Raw genomic sequence first — 20,092 nt, forward strand, 5'->3', positions numbered from 1 at the left:
TTGCTAAGTCAAACGTCACCGCTGGTTCTGCTCACACTGCCCTACCCTGTGCTCTGACCTCTTTCTCCCCTCTCTCTCCAGATGAAATCTCGCGTCTTGTGACGGCCGGCCGCCCAACAACCTGCCCGCTTGACCCTATCCCCTCCTCTCTTCTCCAGACCATTTCCGGAGACCTTCTCCCTTACCTCACCTCGCTCATCAACTCATCCCTGACCGCTGGCTACGTCCCTTCCGTCTTCAAGAGAGCGAGAGTTGCACCCCTTCTGAAAAAACCTACACTCGATCCCTCCGATGTCAACAACTACAGACCAGTATCCCTTCTTTCTTTTCTCTCCAAAACTCTTGAACGTGCCGTCCTTGGCCAGCTCTCCCGCTATCTCTCTCAGAATGACCTTCTTGATCCAAATCAGTCAGGTTTCAAGACTAGTCATTCAACTGAGACTGCTCTTCTCTGTATCACGGAGGCGCTCCGCACTGCTAAAGCTAACTCTCTCTCCTCTGCTCTCATCCTTCTAGACCTATCGGCTGCCTTCGATACTGTGAACCATCAGATCCTCCTCTCCACCCTCTCCGAGTTGGGCATCTCCGGCGCGGCCCACGCTTGGATTGCGTCCTACCTGACAGGTCGCTCCTACCAGGTGGCGTGGCGAGAATCTGTCTCCTCACCACGTGCTCTCACCACTGGTGTCCCCCAGGGCTCTGTTCTAGGCCCTCTCCTATTCTCGCTATACACCAAGTCACTTGGCTCTGTCATAACCTCACATGGTCTCTCCTATCATTGCTATGCAGACGACACACAATTAATCTTCTCCTTTCCCCCTTCTGATGACCAGGTGGCGAATCGCATCTCTGCATGTCTGGCAGACATATCAGTGTGGATGACGGATCACCACCTCAAGCTGAACCTCGGCAAGACGGAGCTGCTCTTCCTCCCGGGGAAGGACTGCCCGTTCCATGATCTCGCCATCACGGTTGACAACTCCATTGTGTCCTCCTCCCAGAGCGCTAAGAACCTTGGCGTGATCCTGGACAACACCCTGTCGTTCTCAACTAACATCAAGGCGGTGGCCCGTTCCTGTAGGTTCATGCTCTACAACATCCGCAGAGTACGACCCTGCCTCACACAGGAAGCGGCGCAGGTCCTAATCCAGGCACTTGTCATCTCCCGTCTGGATTACTGCAACTCGCTGTTGGCTGGGCTCCCTGCCTGTGCCATTAAACCCCTACAACTCATCCAGAACGCCGCAGCCCGTCTGGTGTTCAACCTTCCCAAGTTCTCTCACGTCACCCCGCTCCTCCGCTCTCTCCACTGGCTTCCAGTTGAAGCTCGCATCCGCTACAAGACCATGGTGCTTGCCTACGGAGCTGTGAGGGGAACGGCACCTCAGTACCTCCAGGCTCTGATCAGGCCCTACACCCAAACAAGGGCACTGCGTTCATCCACCTCTGGCCTGCTCGCCTCCCTACCACTGAGGAAGTACAGTTCCCGCTCAGCCCAGTCAAAACTGTTCGCTGCTCTGGCCCCCCAATGGTGGAACAAACTCCCTCACGACGCCAGGACAGCGGAGTCAATCACCACCTTCCGGAGACACCTGAAACCCCACCTCTTTAAGGAATACCTAGGATAGGATAAAGTAATCCTTCTCACCCCCCCCCCCCCCCCTTAAAAGATTTAGATGCACTATTGTAAAGTGGCTGTTCCACTGGATGTCATAAGGTGAATGCACCAATTTGTAAGTCGCTCTGGATAAGAGCGTCTGCTAAATGACTTAAATGTAAATGTAAATGTAAGAAAGAGAGTTCCAAACCTCTCTGCCAATAAGAGAACATGTTCTGTTTCCCCCTCCCACTCAGGCCACTCCCAGACAGTCTGAGCAACATGTTGCCTTGAGAAATTGCCTTTCGCTAAGAAGATATTTTTGTTTCATTTTGACCATTTTAATTGAAAACAATCACAGTAAGGTACTTCATTGTTACCCAGAAATGATTTGATATTGAGATAAAAAAAACTGCTGCATTGGACCTTAAGGAAGTACTGAATACCTGTTTTTCCTCATGCCGTCCTGTAGGGTCTTCAGTCTCTCTATATCCATCCACAGACGCAAAAGCTTCTCTCCTAGTGTTCCCTTTAAGAAGTCCTTAAAGTCACCAAGGCCCTGTCTATCACCATGGATACGAGCAGTGGCATCACAGAACTCAAGGTCCTGGTCGTTCTCCTCCTCTGACCCCCCGCCCTCCTCCTTCAGTCTGCTGTGGCTGGTGGCTGGACCTCCCTCACAGGGGCTCTCTGTGTGGGGACCACCTGTCTCCTCATCAGTGGTAGAACAGGAGGGACTCTGGGACTTGGGGTCCCCATTACCCTCATCTGTAGTTCCTGCCTCTATCTCTGTCTTTGCCTCTGTCTCTGTGAGACAGCTGTGGTTTCCCCGTCTCCTGTCCCAGTCTAGAAGTGAAGAGGAGAGAGGACGGTCCGGGGGCGAAGAGGAGAGAGGAAAGGAGACGAGGAGTGAGGAGGAGAGGGCGTAGGACTCTGAGTCGGGGATGCAGGAGAAGCAGGCTGAGGACGGACCCCTCTGTCCCTCCCGGCCCAGGGAGCACACTGGGCTTCTCACAGACCGGGTACAGACAGGCAGCTGCTTGTCCTTGTCCTTAGCCATTGTCAACATGTCTGTTACTGAGGCCTGCAGACACACAAAGAACACAAACAGTGTGACTATAGGGAAGTGTTGCCTGGGGTGAGAGAGACAAAGAAATACCTGGATCATATACAGCATGTAAACTACTGTTTTACCAACACCACAAAACAAGTGTTTATTTATGACAAATAATAATCTCCGCTGTACTTAACCATATTGACATCATATTGAGATATATCATATCCACTGTACTGAACCATATTGACATCATACTGAGATATATCATCTCCGCTGTACTGAACCATATTGACATCATACTGAGATATATCATCTCCGCTGTACTGAACCATATTGACATCATACTGAGATATATCATCTCCGCTGTACTGAACCATATTGACATCATACTGAGATATATCATCTCCGCTGTACTGAACCATATTGACATCATACTGAGATATATCATCTCCGCTGTACTGAACCATATTGACATCATACTGAGATATATCATCTCCGCTGTACTGGACCATATTGACATCATACTGAGATATATCATCTCCGCTGTACTGAACCATATTGACATCATACTGAGATATATCATCTCCGCTGTACTGAACCATATTGACATCATACTGAGATATATCATCTCCGCTGTACTGAACCATATTGACATCATACTGAGATATATCATCTCCGCTGTACTGAACCATATTGACATCATACTGAGATATATCATCTCCGCTGTCCTGAACCATATTGACATCATACTGAGATATATCATCTCCGCTGTACTGAACCATATTGACATCATACTGAGATATATCATCTCCGCTGTACTGAACCATATTGACATCATACTGAGATATATCATTGATGTGAATAAGCAGGTTCTGCTGACCTGCCCCAGTGACACATAGAGGACCTTCATCAGGGTCTCTCTGTCATCAGGCCCAGGGGAAGAACAGACGGGCTCTGTGGTGACAGGGGGTGGGACTGAGACACCATCCCTCTTCTGGTTGCAGCCCCGAGGGCCCCACTGAGAAAGCAGCTTCGCTAACCTTGGGAAACACCGTCAAGCAGCAAACACACATCAATCAAAACTTTATTTATAAAAGCCTTTTAAACAACATTTGTCACAAAGTGCAGGAATGCAGGGTCAGACAAAGCTATGAATGGAATAGAATGGAATAGAATGGAATGGAATGGAATAGAATGGAATGGAATGGAATGGAATAGAATAGAATAGAATGGAATGGAATGGAAAAGAATGGAATGGAATAAAATGGAATGGAATAGAATGGATTGGAAAAGAATAGAATGGAATGGAATAGAATGGAATGGAAAAGAATAGAATGGAATGGAATAGAATAGAATGGAAAATAATAGAATGGAATGGAATAGAATGGAATGGAATAGAATGGAAAAGAATAGAATGGAATGGAATAGAATGTTAGTCCCTGGAGTAAGGTATTATTCTATCACTGTCCCAGGGTGTCTACCTTCACTCTGCCAATACAGGTGTGTTACATTAGGTGAGTGAAGGTTGAATGGAAGTAGGCCTATAGGTTGAATGGAAGTAGGCCTATATGTTGGGTGGAAGTAAGCCTATGGGTTGAGGGGAAGTAGGCCTATAGGTTGGGTGGAAGTAGACCTATAGGTTGGGTGGAAGTAGACCTATAGGTTGGGTGGAAGTAGACCTATAGGTTGGGTGGAAGTAGGCCTATAGGTTGGGTGGAAGTAGGCCTATAGGTTGGGTGGAAGTAGGCCTATAGGTTGGGTGGAAGTAGGCCTATAGGTTGGGTGGAAGTAGGCCTATAGGTTGAAGGGAAGTAGGCCTATAGGTTGGGTAGAAGTAGGCCTATAGGTTGGGTGGAAGTAGACCTATAGGTTGAGGGGAAGTAGGCCTGTAGGTTGAAGGGAAGTAGGCCTATAGGTTGGGTGGAAGTAGGCCTATAGGTTGAGGGGAAGTAGGCCTATAGGTTGGGTGGAAGTAGGCCTATAGGTTGGGTGGAAGTAGGCCTATAGGTTGGGTGGAAGTAGGCCTATAGGTTGGGTGGAAGTAGGCCTATAGGTTGGGTGGAAGTAGGCCTATAGGTTGAAGGGATGTAGGGAGGATCAGGATATGGGCAGTGCTGATATCAAGACAAGGCAAGGGCTGATTTCAAGGTTTTACTGCTAACCTACAAAGCATTACATGGGCTTTCTCTTACCTATCTTTCCGATTTGGTATCTGCCGTACATACCTACACGTACGCTACGGTCACAAGACGCAGGCCTCCTAATTGTCACTAGAATTTCCAAGCAAACAGCTGGAGGCAGGGCTTTCTCCTATACAGCTCCATTTTTATGGAGTGGTCTGCCTACCCATGTGAGAGACGCAGACTCGGTCTCAACCTTTAAGTCTTTATTGAAGACTCATCTCTTCAGTAGGTCATATGATTGAGTGTAGTCTGGCCCAGGAGTGTGAAGGTGAACGGAAAGGCTCTCGAGCAACGAACCACCCTTGCTGTCTCTGCCTGGCCGGTTCCTCATTCTCCACTAGGATTCTCTGCCTCTAACCCTATTACGGGGGCTGAGTCACTGGCTTACTGGTGCTCTTTCATGCTGTCCCTAGGAGTGGTGCGTCACTTGAGTGGGTTGAGTCACTAACGTGATCTTCCTGTCCGGGTTGGCACCCCCCCTTGGGTTGTGCCGTGGGGGAGATCTTTGTGGCCTATACTCAGCCTTGTCTCAGGATGGTAGGTTGGTGGTTGAAGATATCCCTCTAGTGGTGTGGGGGCTGTGTTTTGGCAAAGTGGGTGGGGTTATATCCTGCCTGTTTGGCCCTGTCCGGGGGTATCATCGGATGGGGCCACAGTGTCTCCTGACCCCTCCTGTCTCAGCCTCCAGTATTTATGCTGCAGTAGTTTATGTGTCGGGGGGCTAGGGTCAGTCTGTTATATCTGGAGTATTTCTCCTGTCTTATCCGGTGTCCTGCGTGAATTTAAGTATGCTCTAATTCTCTCTCTCTTTTTCTCTCTTTCTCTCTCGGAGGACCTGAGCCCTAGGACCATTCCTCAGGACTACCTGGCATGATGACTCCTTGCTGTCCCCAGTCCACCTGGCTGTGCTGCTGCTCCAGTTTCAACTGTTCTGCCTGCGGCTATGTAACCCTGACCTGTTCACCGGACGTGCTACCTGTCCCAGACCTGCTGTTTTCAACTCAGCAGGAGCAGTAGAGATACTCTTAATGATCGGCTATGAAAAGCCAACTGACATTTACTCCTGAGGTGCTGACCTGTTGCACCCTCGACAACCACTGTCATTATTATTATCTGACCCTGCTGGTCAACTATGAACATTTGAACATCTTGGCCATGTTCTGTTATAATCTCCACCCGGCACAGCCAGAAGAGGACTGGCCACCCCTCATAGCCTGGTTCCTCTCTAGGTTTCTTCCTAGGTTTTGGCCTTTCTAGGGAGTTTTTCCTAGCCACCGTGCTTCTACACCTGCATTGCTTGCTGTTTGGGGTTTTAGGCTGGGTTTCTGTACAGCACTTTGAGATATCAGCTGATATAAGAAGGGCTTTATAAATAAATTTGATTAAAAAATAAATGTGACTGATTAAGTCAGGACAGACAGGGTCAGGATAATGGGCAGTGCTGATATCAAGACATGCATCAACAGGTGATGTTACCCCCTAGTAATAAAACATTGGGGATTACCTGTACTCGAAGTAGCAGTCACTTTGAATAAACAAGGGTAGTCTTTCTGTCAGGATCCACTTCACTCCCTGTTCTCTGTCCAAGCACTGTTACGCAAATCAACGATTATTATTCTCATTTAGATGATGTCACAAACAGGCGTCTGATTTCATCAACTCCATATCATTAAATCAACCAACTAATCTGATGAGAAACTTGAATCCACTTAAATATAAAAAAGTTTGATTAAAGTTTAGTTTGATTAAACTTATGGAGGGCAATGTATTGGTTGGCAAATCAAAGTTGATTTGTCAATTGAACAGTATACAATGTGTAAAAACAGTACAGTGAAATGCTCACTTGAAAGCGCCCCCCCCACCCCCACAATGCAGTATTCAATATCAAGATGACATACTATAAAAGAACAGGAGAATGTGAAACTGACCAGAACAGTGTAGTGGTTGTCCAACACGGGTCTAGCAGCCAGCTCTGTTGGGTCAGTGAGACGTTGTGATTGAAAGTGCTGCAGGGCTGACCTGATCCTCCTAGACAGAGCCTCCGCTGATCCACTGACTACCTCAAACACACCCGTCTCCTGGTTGTACTGAACACACTCAGGGAACGACTGGGTCGGAAGGAAACCAGGACATTTGGAACAGTATTATTCTCAGATTCAGACAGAATAGATACAGAGAAAGAGCAGCTCATGTCATTGGTCAATTATCTTAAATCTGATCAAATCAAAGTTTATTTGTCACGTGCGCCGAATAAACCAGGTGTAGACCTTACAGTGAAATGCTTACAGGCTCTAACCAATGGTGCGGGGGAAAAAGTGTGTAAGAGTGTGTGTGTGTGTGTGTGTGTGTGTGTGTGTGTGTGTGTGTGTGTGTGTGTGTGTGTGTGTGTGTGTGTGTGTGTGTGTGTGTGTGTGTGTGTGTGTGTGTGTGTGTGTGTGTGTGTGTGTGTGTGTGTGTGTGTGTGTGTGTGTGTGTGTGTGTGTGTGTGTGTGTGTGTGTGTTTTTTTTCAGGCGTATTGAGGTAGTATGTACATGTAGGTATCGTTAAAGTGACAATGCATATATGATGAACAGAGAGTAGCAGAAGCGTAAAAAGAGGGGTTGGCGGGTGGGGCACTCAATGCAAATAGTCCGGGTAGCCATTTTGATCAACCATTTGAGGACAGTGAAATAAAGCATAACAATTTTCAACATCTTTGTGCTTTACAAACGTTTTGTCATTCATCCAGAGTGAAAATAAGCTTTAGTTACTGAATAAAGTAAATAATATGGCCAAGTAGAAATGTGACAGGATGTTTACAGGTAGGCTGAGGAAGTCATTAAAGAAGTGCACCAGAACATCATCAGAAGCCAGACAGTCCTCCTGTGGATATCGAACAGAAGACATCGGTTGGTTAATATTCAATGTGTTGATGTGGGGGAAACACTACAGAATTCACTTTAAATCCCTTGCCAGAAGTCATATTAAAAGTTGTTCAAAAAAACAGTACAATGTTCAGTAGTCCATAATGTGACAAGTTGAAACGTTTAGAAAAAGGCATTCGTTTAAAAAATATATATTTTTTATAAATAGGTTACTCACGAAATTATCGATGGTAAGGTAAGGTGGATCTATGGAAGAGAAACATTTAAGACAACTGATGCCACCTTCAGATAAAAATGGGAACTCGGAAATCTCCGACTTCCAAGCGTCCAAGACAACCGAAAACTCAGGAAACGAGCTCAAATCATGACGTCAGGGATCTTCAACTCAAAAGCTCTAGAAAGAGGCCCGAGTTCCCGACTTGGATGACCGTTCAAAACGATTTTCCCCAGCCAGAGAGCGTTTCCCCCCCAGTTCTTAGTTGTCTTGAACGCATTGAAGTTCCTAGTTGTTTTTAACGTTGAAAGTTATAATTCAGCTGTTCTAGAATTCCCGGAACTCACCTGTTGTAATCTTCCCCAACATTCTTCACTTTGATGTACTTCACTTGTCCTTAGTTATAATTCACCCAGAAACGTCCGCTAAGGGGCTTTTTGCCTAAAACCCTGAACACCTCTGACCCGCCGTCACCGGACCTTTCAGTGTAATCACCGACAGAGGGGTTGCTATAGAAATGAACTCAATCACATTGCGGAGGGGAACAGTAAAAGGCGTGAAGCTCAGGAAACATTAACTGGAGTGCCAGTTTATCCATTTTTTTTTTTTAAACTAGTAAATATACTGCGTTTTATTCAGTCTTCTCATAGTAAAGTAGAGATTATTCACCATAACACGCTACTATGCACACCGACATGTATTCTATTCCAGAGAGGAAAAGACGGTAGTACTTTGAGTCAAGTGAATGACGTTAACCAGTAGAGGGCGCCATAACGAGAAAAAAACCTATTTCGATAGTGGTGTATGAAAAACACATTGTCAAATCAAATCAGTTTATTTGTCATGTGCGACGAATGCTTACAGGCTCTAACTAACAGTGCAAAAAAAGAGATTAGGTGAATAGGTAAGTAAAGACATAAAACAGTAAAAAGACAGGCTATAAAAGTAGCGAGGCTACATATAGACAGACACCGGTTAGTCAGGCTTATTGAGGTAGTATGTACATGTAGAAATGGTTAAAGTGACAATGCATATATATTAAACAGAGTGTAACAGAGGCGTAAACAGGGGTTGGTGGGTGGGATACAATGTGTATAGCCCGGTTAGCCAATGTGCAGGAGCACTGGATGGTCGGCCCAATTGAGGTAGTATGTACATGAATGTATAGTTAAAGTGACTGTGCATATATGATAAACAGAGAGTAGCAGCAGCGTAAAAGAGGGGTTGGCACACAATGCAAATTGTCCGGGTAGCCATTTGATTACTCATTCCGGAGTCTTATGGCTTGGGGGGGGGGGACTGTTGAGAAGCCTTTTTGTCCTAGACTTGGCCCTGCGGTAGTATAGTGAACAGTCTATAACTGGGGTGGACGCCACATAAGACGAGCGTCGGAGCCGGTGTAGTATGATACGTCCTTGTTCACATGCCTATGAGACAACGTCAAATAAAATATGTAAAAAGTATAGCTTTATTAAAATTAAATGTGTAAATGTAGACAATATACAGTAGTATACAGAAACGTTCATATAAAATACAGTTAAAGAAAATCAACATCCTAGTACATCAATGAATTAGCTCAGGAGGAGGCCAGCATTCAGTAGCCATTTCATCTCTGATTCTACTGGCAGTGCTCCTCGCCGACCCATAATTTAAAAAATACATTCAAGCTAAAACAAATTTAAAAAGAGGGGAACAGGAAGTACAAATAATTACAAATAAACACAAAAATAAAACACATTCACAATCTCCTGACATTGCGTTTGCTCCGAGCGCTCCCGGGAAGAATGTCCTTCCCGCTGCGTCGCTTGGCCGACAGACTAGCGCATTCTCTGGACCCGTGGAAGGCACAAAGACAGCCGGTACAGAACCGGAAGCCGCAGTCAACGCCGCTACACACGCCCTCCATCTTTACCGAGTGACACCTAGCGGGGTGCCGGCATCGAGGGCAGGACTTCAGACATTCGTCAACGAAAAGGGTTTTGGCCACCTAGGAGGACGGAACAGTAGTGAGAACTAGTGAGCTAGTGTCCTTGTCTACAGGGAGGGATCCACAATCTAACAGAGCTAGTGTCCTCGTCTACAGGGAGGGATCCACAATCTAACAGAGCTAGTGTCCTTGTCTACAGGGAAGGATCCACAATCTAACAGAGCTAGTGTCCTTGTCTACAGGGAAGGACCCACAATCTAACAGAGCTAGTGTCCTTGTCTACAGGGAAGGATCCACAATACAACATTAGAGCTAGTGTCCTCGTCTACAGGGAGGGATCCACAATCTAACAGGGCTAGTGTCCTCGTCTACAGGGAGGGATCCACAATCTAACAGAGCTAGTGTCCTCGTCTACAGGGAGGGATCCACAATCTAACAGAGCTAGTGTCCTCGTCTACAGGGAGGGATCCACAATCTAACAGGGCTAGTGTCCTTGTCTACAGGGAGGGATCCACAATCTAACAGAGCTAGTGTCCTTGTCTACAGGGAGGGATCCACAATCTAACAGAGCTAGTGTCCTCGTCTACAGGGAGGGATCCACAATCTAACAGAGCTAGTGTCCTCGTCTACAGGGAGGGATCCACAATCTAACAGAGCTAGTGTCCTCGTCTACAGGGAGGGATCCACAATCTAACAGAGCTAGTGTCCTTGTCTACAGGGAGGGATCCACAATCTAACAGAGCTAGTGTCCTCGTCTACAGGGAGGGATCCACATTTGGCTGATTTGATAAACTTAAAACAACGAGGCATCATAAAATAGTGACGTTAGTTGGATGTGTGTGTCAAATGCTGTTTTAATTCATCATCACGGTCAGAAACTAATGTCTTATTTTTATATACCTGAAACGTAGGGCCACATAATGTGACCATAAAAACATGACACAGTGGACTCACCTGTATGAACAGGTTCTGTTTACTAGCTGAGTTATGGGGTCCTGGACTGGGCCTGGACTCACCTGTATGAACAGGTTCTGTTTGCTGGCTGAGTTATGGGGTCCTGGACTGGGCCTGGACTCACCTGTATGAACAGGTCCTGTTTACTGGCTGAGTTATGGGGTCCTGGACTGGGCCTGGACTCACCTGTATGAACAGGTTCTGTTTGCTGGCTGAGTTATGGGGTCCTGGACTGGGCCTGGACTCACCTGTATGAACAGGTTCTGTTTGCTGGCTGAGTTATGGGGTCCTGGACTGGGCCTGGACTCACCTGTATGAACATGTTCTGTTTACTGGCTGAGTTATGGGGTGCTGGACTGGGCCTGGACTCACCTGTATGAACAGGTCCTGTTTACTGGCTGAGTTATGGGGGTCCTGGACTGGGCCTGGACTCACCTGTATGAACAGGTCCTGTTTACTGGCTAAGTTATGGGGTCCTGGACTGGGCCTGGACTCACCTGTATGAACAGGTCCTGTTTACTGGCTGAGTTATGGGGTCCTGGACTGGGCCTGGACTCACCTGTATGAACATGTTCTGTTTACTGGCTGAGTTATGGGGTCCTGGACTGGGCCTGGACTCACCTGTATGAACAGGTTCTGTTTACTGGCTGAGTTATGGGGTCCTGGACTGGGCCTGGACTCACCTGTATGAACAGGTTCTGTTTGCTGGCTGAGTTATGGGGTCCTGGACTGGGCCTGGACTCACCTGTATGAACATGTTCTGTTTACTGGCTGAGTTATGGGGGTCCTGGACTGGGCCTGGACTCACCTGTATGAACAGGTCCTGTTTACTGGCTGAGTTATGGGGGTCCTGGACTGGGCCTGGACTCACCTGTATGAACAGGTCCTGTTTACTGGCTGAGTTATGGGGTCCTGGACTGGGCCTGGACTCACCTGTATGAACATGTTCTGTTTACTGGCTGAGTTATGGGGGTCCTGGACTGGGCCTGGACTCACCTGTATGAACAGGTCCTGTTTACTGGCTGAGTTATGGGGTCCTGGACTGGGCCTGGACTCACCTGTATGAACAGGTTCTGTTTGCTGGCTGAGTTATGGGGTCCTGGACTGGGCCTGGACTCACCTGTATGAACAGGTTCTGTTTGCTGGCTGAGTTATGGGGGTCCTGGACTGGGCCTGGACTCACCTGTATGAACAGGTCCTGTTTGCTGGCTGAGTTATGGGGGTCCTGGACTGGGCCTGGACTCACCTGTATGAACATGTCCTGTTTACTGGCTGAGTTATGGGGTCCTGGACTGGGCCTGGACTCACCTTTATGAACAGGTTCTGTTTACTGGCTGAGTTATGGGGGTCCTGGACTGGGCCTGGACTCACCTGTATGAACATGTTCTGTTTACTGGCTGAGTTGTGGGGGTCCTGGACTGGGCCTGGACTCACCTGTATGAACAGGTCCTGTTTACTGGCTGAGTTATGGGGGTCCTGGACTGGGCCTGGACTCACCTGTATGAACAGGTTCTGTTTACTGGCTGAGTTGTGGGGGTCCTGGACTGGGCCTGGACTCACCTGTATGAACATGTTCTGTTTACTGGCTGAGTTATGGGGTCCTGGACTGGGCCTGGACTCACCTTTATGAACAGGTTCTGTTTACTGGCTGAGTTATGGGGTCCTGGACTGGGCCTGGACTCACCTGTATGAACAGGTTCTGTTTACTGGCTGAGTTATGGGGGTCCTGGACTGGGCCTGGACTTACCTGTATGAACAGGTTCTGTTTGCTGGCTGAGTTATGGGGTCCTGGACTGGGCCTGGACTCACCTGTATGAACAGGTCCTGTTTACTAGCTGAGTTATGGGGTCCTGGACTGGGCCTGGACTTACCTGTATGAACAGGTTCTGTTTGCTGGCTGAGTTATGGGGTCCTGGACTGGGCCTGGACTTACCTGTATGAACAGGTTCTGTTTACTAGCTGAGTTATGGGGTCCTGGACTGGGCCTGGACTCACCTGTATGAACAGGTCCTGTTTGCTGGCTGAGTTATGGGGTCCTGGACTGGGCCTGGACTCACCTGTATGAACAGGTCCTGTTTACTGGCTGAGTTATGGGGTCCTGGACTGGGCCTGGACTCACCTGTATGAACAGGTCCTGTTTACTGGCTGAGTTATGGGGTCCTGGACTGGGCCTGGACTCACCTGTATGAACATGTTCTGTTTACTGGCTGAGTTATGGGGGTCCTGGACTGGGCCTGGACTCACCTGTATGAACATGTTCTGTTTACTGGCTGAGTTATGGGGTCCTGGACTGGGCCTGGACTCACCTGTATGAACATGTTCTGTTTACTGGCTGAGTTATGGGGTCCTGGACTGGGCCTGGACTCACCTGTATGAACATGTTCTGTTTGCTGGCTGAGTTATGGGGTCCTGGACTGGGCCTGGACTCACCTGTATGAACAGGTTCTGTTTGCTGGCTGAGTTATGGGGTCCTGGACTGGGCCTGGACTCACCTGTATGAACATGTTCTGTTTGCTGGCTGAGTTATGGGGTCCTGGACTGGGCCTGGACTCACCTGTATGAACAGGTTCTGTTTGCTGGCTGAGTTATGGGGTCCTGGACTGGGCCTGGACTCACCTGTATGAACATGTTCTGTTTGCTGGCTGAGTTATGGGGTCCTGGACTGGGCCTGGACTCACCTGTATGAACATGTTCTGTTTGCTGGCTGAGTTATGGGGTCCTGGACTGGGCCTGGACTCACCTGTATGAACAGGTTCTGTTTACTAGCTGAGTTATGGGGTCCTGGACTGGGCCTGGACTCACCTGTATGAACAGGTTCTGTTTACTGGCTGAGTTATGGGGTCCTGGACTGGGCCTGGACTCACCTGTATGAACAGGTCCTGTTTACTGGCTGAGTTATGGGGGTCCTGGACTGGGCCTGGACTCACCTGTATGAACAGGTCCTGTTTGCTGGCTGAGTTGTGCTGGACGGGGGTTAAAGTGCCCGTTCCTGACTGGGGGGTACCACGGACGCTGGTCCTGGGTGTCCTGGACTGGGTCTGGACTGACTTCAGGGCAGACCGGCTCAGCAGGGTCAACCTGGTCTCTGCATCAGGGACATGGACTGCACTGCCAAGCTGCACACACACAGGGAATGAACAGTGTTGGTGAAAGTAGCCCTGTACTAAATATAGAACATCTGACTGGAGAGATATTCATACAGTGTCTCAGTAGGAGTGGTGATATAGGATCAGTTTGTCCTTTTAGACCCTACTGACTAAGACTACATGGACCTGATCCTAGACACTACACGGACCTGATCCTAGACACTACACGGACCTGATCCTAGACACTACACGGACCTGATCCTAGACACTATACGGACCCGATCCTACATCTGACTGGAGAGATATTCATACAGTGTCTCAGTAGGAGTGGTGATATAGGATCAGTTTGTCCTTTTGGACCCTAATGACTAAGACTACATGGACCTGATCCTAGACACTACACGGACCTGATCCTAGACACTACACGGACCAGATCCTAGACACTACACGGACCTGATCCTAGACACTACACGGACCCGATCCTACATCTGACTGGAGAGATATTCATACAGTGTCTCAGTAGGAGTGGTGATATAGGATCAGTTTGTCCTTTTGGACCCTAATGACTAAGACTACATGGACCTGATCCTAGACTACACGGACCTGATCCTAGACCCTACTGACTAAGACTACACGGGCCTGATCCTAGACACTACACGGACCTGATCCTAGACACTACACGGACCTGATCCTAGACACTACACGGACCTGATCCTAGACACTACACGGACCTGATCCTAGACACTACACGGACCTGATCCTAGACACTACACGGACCTGATCCTAGACACTACACGGACCCGACCCTAGACACTACATGGACCTGATCCTAGACCCTACTGGCTAAGACTACACGGACCCGATCCTAGACACTACACGGACCCGATCCTAGACACTACATGGACCCGATCCTAGACACTACATGGACCCGATCCTAGACACTACATGGACCTGATCCTAGACACTACATGGACCTGATCCTAGACACTACACGAACCCGATCCTAGACACTACACGGACCCGATCCTAGACACTACACGGACCCGATCCTAGACACTACATGGACCCGATCCTAGACACTACATGGATCCGATCCTAGACACTACATGGACCTGATCCTAGACCCTACTGGCTTATACACATGGACCTGATCCTAGACACTACATGGACCTGATCCTAGACACTACATGGACCTGATCCTAGACCCTACAGGCTAAGACTACACGGACCTGATCCTAATGACTAAGACATGGACAGATGGGACCTGATCCTAGATCCTAATGAATAAGACTACATGGACAGATGGGACCTGATCCTAGATCCTAATGAATAAGACTACATGGACAGATGGGACCTGATCCTAGATCATAATGAATAAGACTACATGGACAGATGGGACCTGATCCTAGATCCTAATGATTACGACTACATGGACAGATGGGACCTGATCCTAGATCATAATGAATAAGACTACATGGACCTGATCCTAGACCCTAATGAATAAGACTACATGGACAGATGGGACCTGATCCTAATGACTAAGACATGGACAGATGGGACCTGATCCTAGATCCTAATGAATAAGACTACATGGACAGATGGGACCTGATCCTAGATCCTAATGAATAAGACTACATGGACAGATGGGACCTGATCCTAGATCCTAATGAATAAGACTACATGGACAGATGGGACCTGATCCTATATCCTAATGAATAAGACTACATGGACAGACGGGACCTGATCCTAGATCAGGCACTCCTACTGTGACACTAATAATACAGACCGATATCAATGCTGAAACACGGTTACAGGCGACAGCCTCACCTCCAGAGCTGCCTTGACGTCCATCAGGTAGTGTCTCCTCCTGCGGCTGGACACCTTGTCCTGAACTAGGACCTCATTCCAGCTACGGGACACCTGACCAACCCTGTAGACCAGCAGAACACACGCAACAATGTCATGACAATGATGTGGTATAGAATGTTCTAGCAAGCGTTTTGATTACATAGGTTTGTACACACACACGTCAGTAAATCTGTAACACACTGCCTTGAGGCAATTCATATAGCCTTGACTTAATCCACATTTTTGTTGTGTTACAGCGTGATTTCAAAATGTATTGTTTCTCGTCCATTTGCACACAATACCCCAAAACAAAATGACAAAGTGAAAACATGTTTAGAATCGGTCCACATGTTTATAAAAATGAAATACAGAAATCTTATTTAGATAAGTATTCAGACCCCTTTGTTACGACACTCCAAATTGAGCTCAGGTGCATCTGATTTCCTTTGATCATCCGTGAGACATCGCTACAACTTGATTGGAGTCCACCTGTATCCAATTCAATGGTTTGGACATGACTTAGAGAGAAACACACCTGTCTATACAAGGTCCCAGGGTTGACAGTTTATATCAGTGCAGGAACTATACCATGAAGTCCAAGGAACTGTCTGTAGAGCGCCGTGATGAGGCATATATCTGGGGGGGAAGGGTATAAAACAATTTTGAGTGTTTACAAGACTACAGTGGTCTCCATCATTAGGAAGTTGAAAAATATGGAACTACCTAGACTCTGTCTAGAGCTGGCCGTCTGACCAAACTGATCTACCTAGACTCTGTCTAGAGCTGGCCGTCCGACCAAACTGATCAACCTAGACTCTGTCTAGAGCTGGCCGTCCGACCAAACTATCCTAGACTCTGTCTAGAGCTGGCCGTCCGACCAAACTGAACTACCTAGACTCTGTCTAGAGCTGGCCGTCCGACCAAACTACCTAGACTCTGTCTAGAGCTGGCCGTCCATCCAAACTGAACAACCGGACAAGAAGTCACCACGAACTCAATGACCACTCTGACAGAACTACAGATGGAAGAGAACCTGCTAGAAGGACAACAGTCTCTACAGTACTTCACCAATCTGGCCTTTATAGGAGAGAATGGCCAGATGGAAACAAGGAATAAAAATCCAAATGTGCAAAGCTGACAGACATACCCAAGACGAGACTCAAAGCTGTATGCGCCGCCAAAGGTGCGTCTACAAAGTATCGACTCTGAGGAGTGTGAATACCTATGTAAATGAGAACTGTATTTACATTTTCAATACATTTGCTACAATTTCTAATTAAAAAAAACATGTTTTCACTGTCATTATGGTGTATTGTGAAAGAACAAAAACATACATTTAATCCATTTTGAATTGAGGGTGTAATACAACAAAATGTGGAATAAGTCAAGGGGTATGAAGACTTTCTGGGGGTAGAGTATAACATCCTCACCTATAGACATCTTCAGAGGACAGCTGATTGAGGATCTTAGCCAGGATGTGTCTGAGATTCTTCTTCTTCAGCTCAGTAAAGATGTCTACCTTCCCCAGGCCCATCTTCCTGCCGATCAGCCCAGCCAGGGGCATGGTGGTCCTGAAGGCCTCCTTCTCAGAGACCCTCAGCAGTTCCTCCAGACTGGTGTGCTCCAGCAACATCCTGGATGTCCTCTGGGACAGGGCCTGGACCATCTGCAGGGCCGGCGTGAAGGACAGGTCCTCTAGCTTAGCGGTGGTCGTTTTCGGCGGCGTCACATCCGGGAAGACGTCACCGTCGTCATCCTCGTTGAAGATGCCGCGCTCCAGATGTCCCTGGGATATCAGGTTCTTCTCTCTGCGATGAGTTCTGTGGGCTGCCAGGTTCCTCACGTCCCGGTCCCCCTCAGACTGGGAACCGCCCTCTCGGAGAGTGGACAGGCGACGCTGACGCTCCAGTCTGGACCTGATCAGCATTTTTTTTTATTTAAACTTCATAAATAACTTTACAACAACAACTAAAACAGAAGCAAGCAACAAACTGAATTACACCAAGTACAACTAAATGATTAAATATTACAATAATTAGCTACAAAACACCATATACACACAACACTGAAACGTTCTAAGGCATTGTTTCTCAACCCCGGTCCTTGAGTACCCCCCCAACAGCACACATTTGTATATACTGTTGAGGGTACTGAAGGATTGGCGATGAGAAACACTGTTCTAGGGCGTTCAACGGAAAAGCTATCTAGCCTACCTCCTCTTCATCTCAGCCAGCCTGCTGGGGGTCTCCTTGCACCTGGAGCTACCCGATGACAACAGCAGCAGCTCCTGGAAGGAACCATCATTGTCTACCGTGGAGTCCTGGGATTTATCCAGAGCCAAGGAGCTGAAGCCGCTGTCGTCAGACACAAAGCGGTCATAGTGTTTATGAGTAGGGGTGGAGGAGGGGGTGTCAAAGTGGTGTTTAGGAGTAGGGGTGGAGGAGGGGGTGTCGAAGTGGTGTTTAGGAGTAGGGGTGCTCAGGACACTCGGGCTGTCCGAGAGGGTAGCTGCTACGTTGTTGTCGATTGGAGTTTGGAAATTATTTTTCACCGAGGGTGTTAATCTGTTATAGCGTGGGGTCTCCAGCATCTCAGTGGTAAGGAGGTCTGAGGGGACGATGCTCTCTTCCAGGTCTGCATCCGAGAGCGACGTATCAGACGCCTTTCTCTCAAAGAGAGCGACGTTGTTCGTGTTGCAGTTACCATCTTCAAGTGTTGAGGTTTTTACAAGAGAGAAGAGGAGGCGTAGTTTCCTGCCGGAGAGAAGCACATCTTCTGGTTTTAAAGTGCTCGTAGCCAAAGCGCCAACAGTAAAGGCATCTGAGTCAAAGACCACATTTGAGCCGTGTTCAGTTCTCCCATTCGCTGACGAGTCCGTCCTTTTAGTGCATGGTGTTTCTGTATCGTCTGCAGTTTTACCCTCTGAGGCAGATTTAGACATGAGGAGACGTCTTCTCGGGAACGGATCTCTCCTAGATACTTTAGGAGTTTCATACCAGCCGTTCTGTAACGGGTGCTCCTTCAGAATGTCTTTCTGTGGACTTCTGACGCCCTCTTTTTGTCTGTTCTTTCTGGGTGACAGAAGTTCGCGTTTCTGTGAAACGTTCTCTTTAGGCGTTTCATGAAAACCATCTGAAGAAAAACACTTTGAGAGGTTAAAATCGTCCCCGCTCTCAATTGTAGAGGTGTAACCACTGTCCAGGTATCCACTGTCATGACAAGCTCCATATTGCAGGTCTTTGAGGCTGTGGAAATTGACATCTGGTTTGAGACAGTGATCCATACTCCCTTTAAGATGTAGAAACACAAATATTCACCAGGTGACGGGTCTGGTGTTTCAAACTGATCTGTGAGAAGACATTGAAAAACAATGCAGTTAGACAAAAAGCGTTAAGCCACTTTTGTTGTACGCTAGCTAGCTAGTTTGCTAACGTTAGCTCTAAGTTAATTCATGTAGCTAGCTATTTAGCTAAAATTAGACAAACATGTAACCTGTACTCAATTTTGGAAAATACAAATATATCTAGCTGACTTATGCAAAAAAAATATAAAAATAAATAAAAGTAGGTAAATAACTAACAGGTTATGTTACTTTAACCTTCCAAGTGGATGAAACAAACAACCAGAAACTAACTGTCGACGATAGTGCCAACAATTCCATAGTTGCTATGCTGTCGTGTGCCGTTGATAAACGGCATTTAAATCCCCTCGCTTGGGTTTTTAAATGTTCCGTCTAAATATCTCCATGGCTCCCATTCGCCCGCTCAAAACTGCACAGCGACCGCCAAAAACCCTCGACAGGGGCTGGGTACACTGTTTGGTTCCCTCTCTCCCTAGAGAGACCCATTAGCCCGCTGGCTAGCTAGCTAGCGTCAAAACAAAAATGTTAAAAAGCAGTTGCAATTTCAGAATGTGCGTGCAATGTAGCGTCCATTGTTTGTTGTATTATTACTAGTTAGCTTTGCTCGTTAAACAATTGGATTATTAGCTGAAAATTAATATACTAATGTTAGCAATTCACCTTGAAATACATACTAAAATGTAATGCATATATAACGTTACAAGCCTGAGACAAACGTTAACGTTACGTAGCAAACTAGTTAACGTTACTTACCTAGCTATTGTTTCAGAAAGTTAGTGTCGAAGTGTTGTTTACTTACTTCTAGCCAAAAGGCTAAGCTAAAATGTAGCTAGAAATGTCGGACATTCCAAAGAGTTGTATCGTGTTGTCACGTATACAGACTACAACTGACCGTCTTCTCGTCCTCCTATTGAACTGTGTGTGTTTAGGACTGAGATGTTTTCAAAATTTGGTGCCAGTCTGCTGCACATCTCACTCCACTTCTCGCGATGACTTGTTC

At 47.3% G+C, this 20,092-nt stretch overlaps 2 protein-coding genes across 4 annotated transcripts in view; both read right to left on the reverse strand.

Moving 5' to 3' along the window:
• The window catches only part of LOC139572802 (regulator of G-protein signaling 22), a 54,356-nt gene extending 45,961 nt beyond the window's left edge, over positions 1-8,395 (reverse strand). Inside the window, exons 1-7 of the mRNA XM_071395577.1 lie at positions 8,264-8,395; positions 7,920-7,948; positions 7,638-7,700; positions 6,766-6,945; positions 6,342-6,427; positions 3,535-3,694; positions 2,044-2,681 (exon numbers count right to left, since the gene is read on the reverse strand). Coding sequence (XP_071251678.1) covers positions 2,044-2,681; positions 3,535-3,694; positions 6,342-6,427; positions 6,766-6,945; positions 7,638-7,700; positions 7,920-7,948; positions 8,264-8,285 — 1,178 coding nt within the window. The 5' untranslated portion in view covers positions 8,286-8,395. The remainder of the gene's footprint in view (positions 1-2,043; positions 2,682-3,534; positions 3,695-6,341; positions 6,428-6,765; positions 6,946-7,637; positions 7,701-7,919; positions 7,949-8,263) is intronic.
• A 971-nt stretch (positions 8,396-9,366) lies between these two features.
• fbxo43 (F-box protein 43) lies at positions 9,367-20,018 on the reverse strand. Of its 3 annotated transcripts, none has more exons than XM_071395579.1 (6): positions 19,892-20,018; positions 17,945-19,078; positions 17,162-17,647; positions 15,711-15,813; positions 13,725-13,913; positions 9,367-9,903 (listed from the first exon to the last, which is right to left on the reverse strand). In XM_071395579.1, the coding sequence occupies exons 2-6, from the start codon at positions 19,012-19,014 to the stop codon at positions 9,655-9,657; spliced, it is 2,097 nt and encodes a 698-aa protein (XP_071251680.1). In that variant the 5' UTR covers positions 19,015-19,078; positions 19,892-20,018; the 3' UTR covers positions 9,367-9,654. The 3 variants fall into 3 exon arrangements, with proteins under 3 accessions (XP_071251680.1, XP_071251679.1, XP_071251681.1); XM_071395578.1 differs by having other exon boundaries at positions 19,846-19,984; XM_071395580.1 differs by lacking the exons at positions 9,367-9,903; positions 13,725-13,913 and adding exons at positions 16,267-16,367; positions 16,879-16,953 and having other exon boundaries at positions 19,846-19,984.
• Positions 20,019-20,092: the final 74 nt, after the last annotated feature.

This window comes from Salvelinus alpinus, chromosome 4 (genome assembly GCF_045679555.1).
Source record: "Salvelinus alpinus chromosome 4, SLU_Salpinus.1, whole genome shotgun sequence".
Classification (NCBI taxonomy): Eukaryota; Metazoa; Chordata; class Actinopteri; order Salmoniformes; family Salmonidae; genus Salvelinus; species Salvelinus alpinus.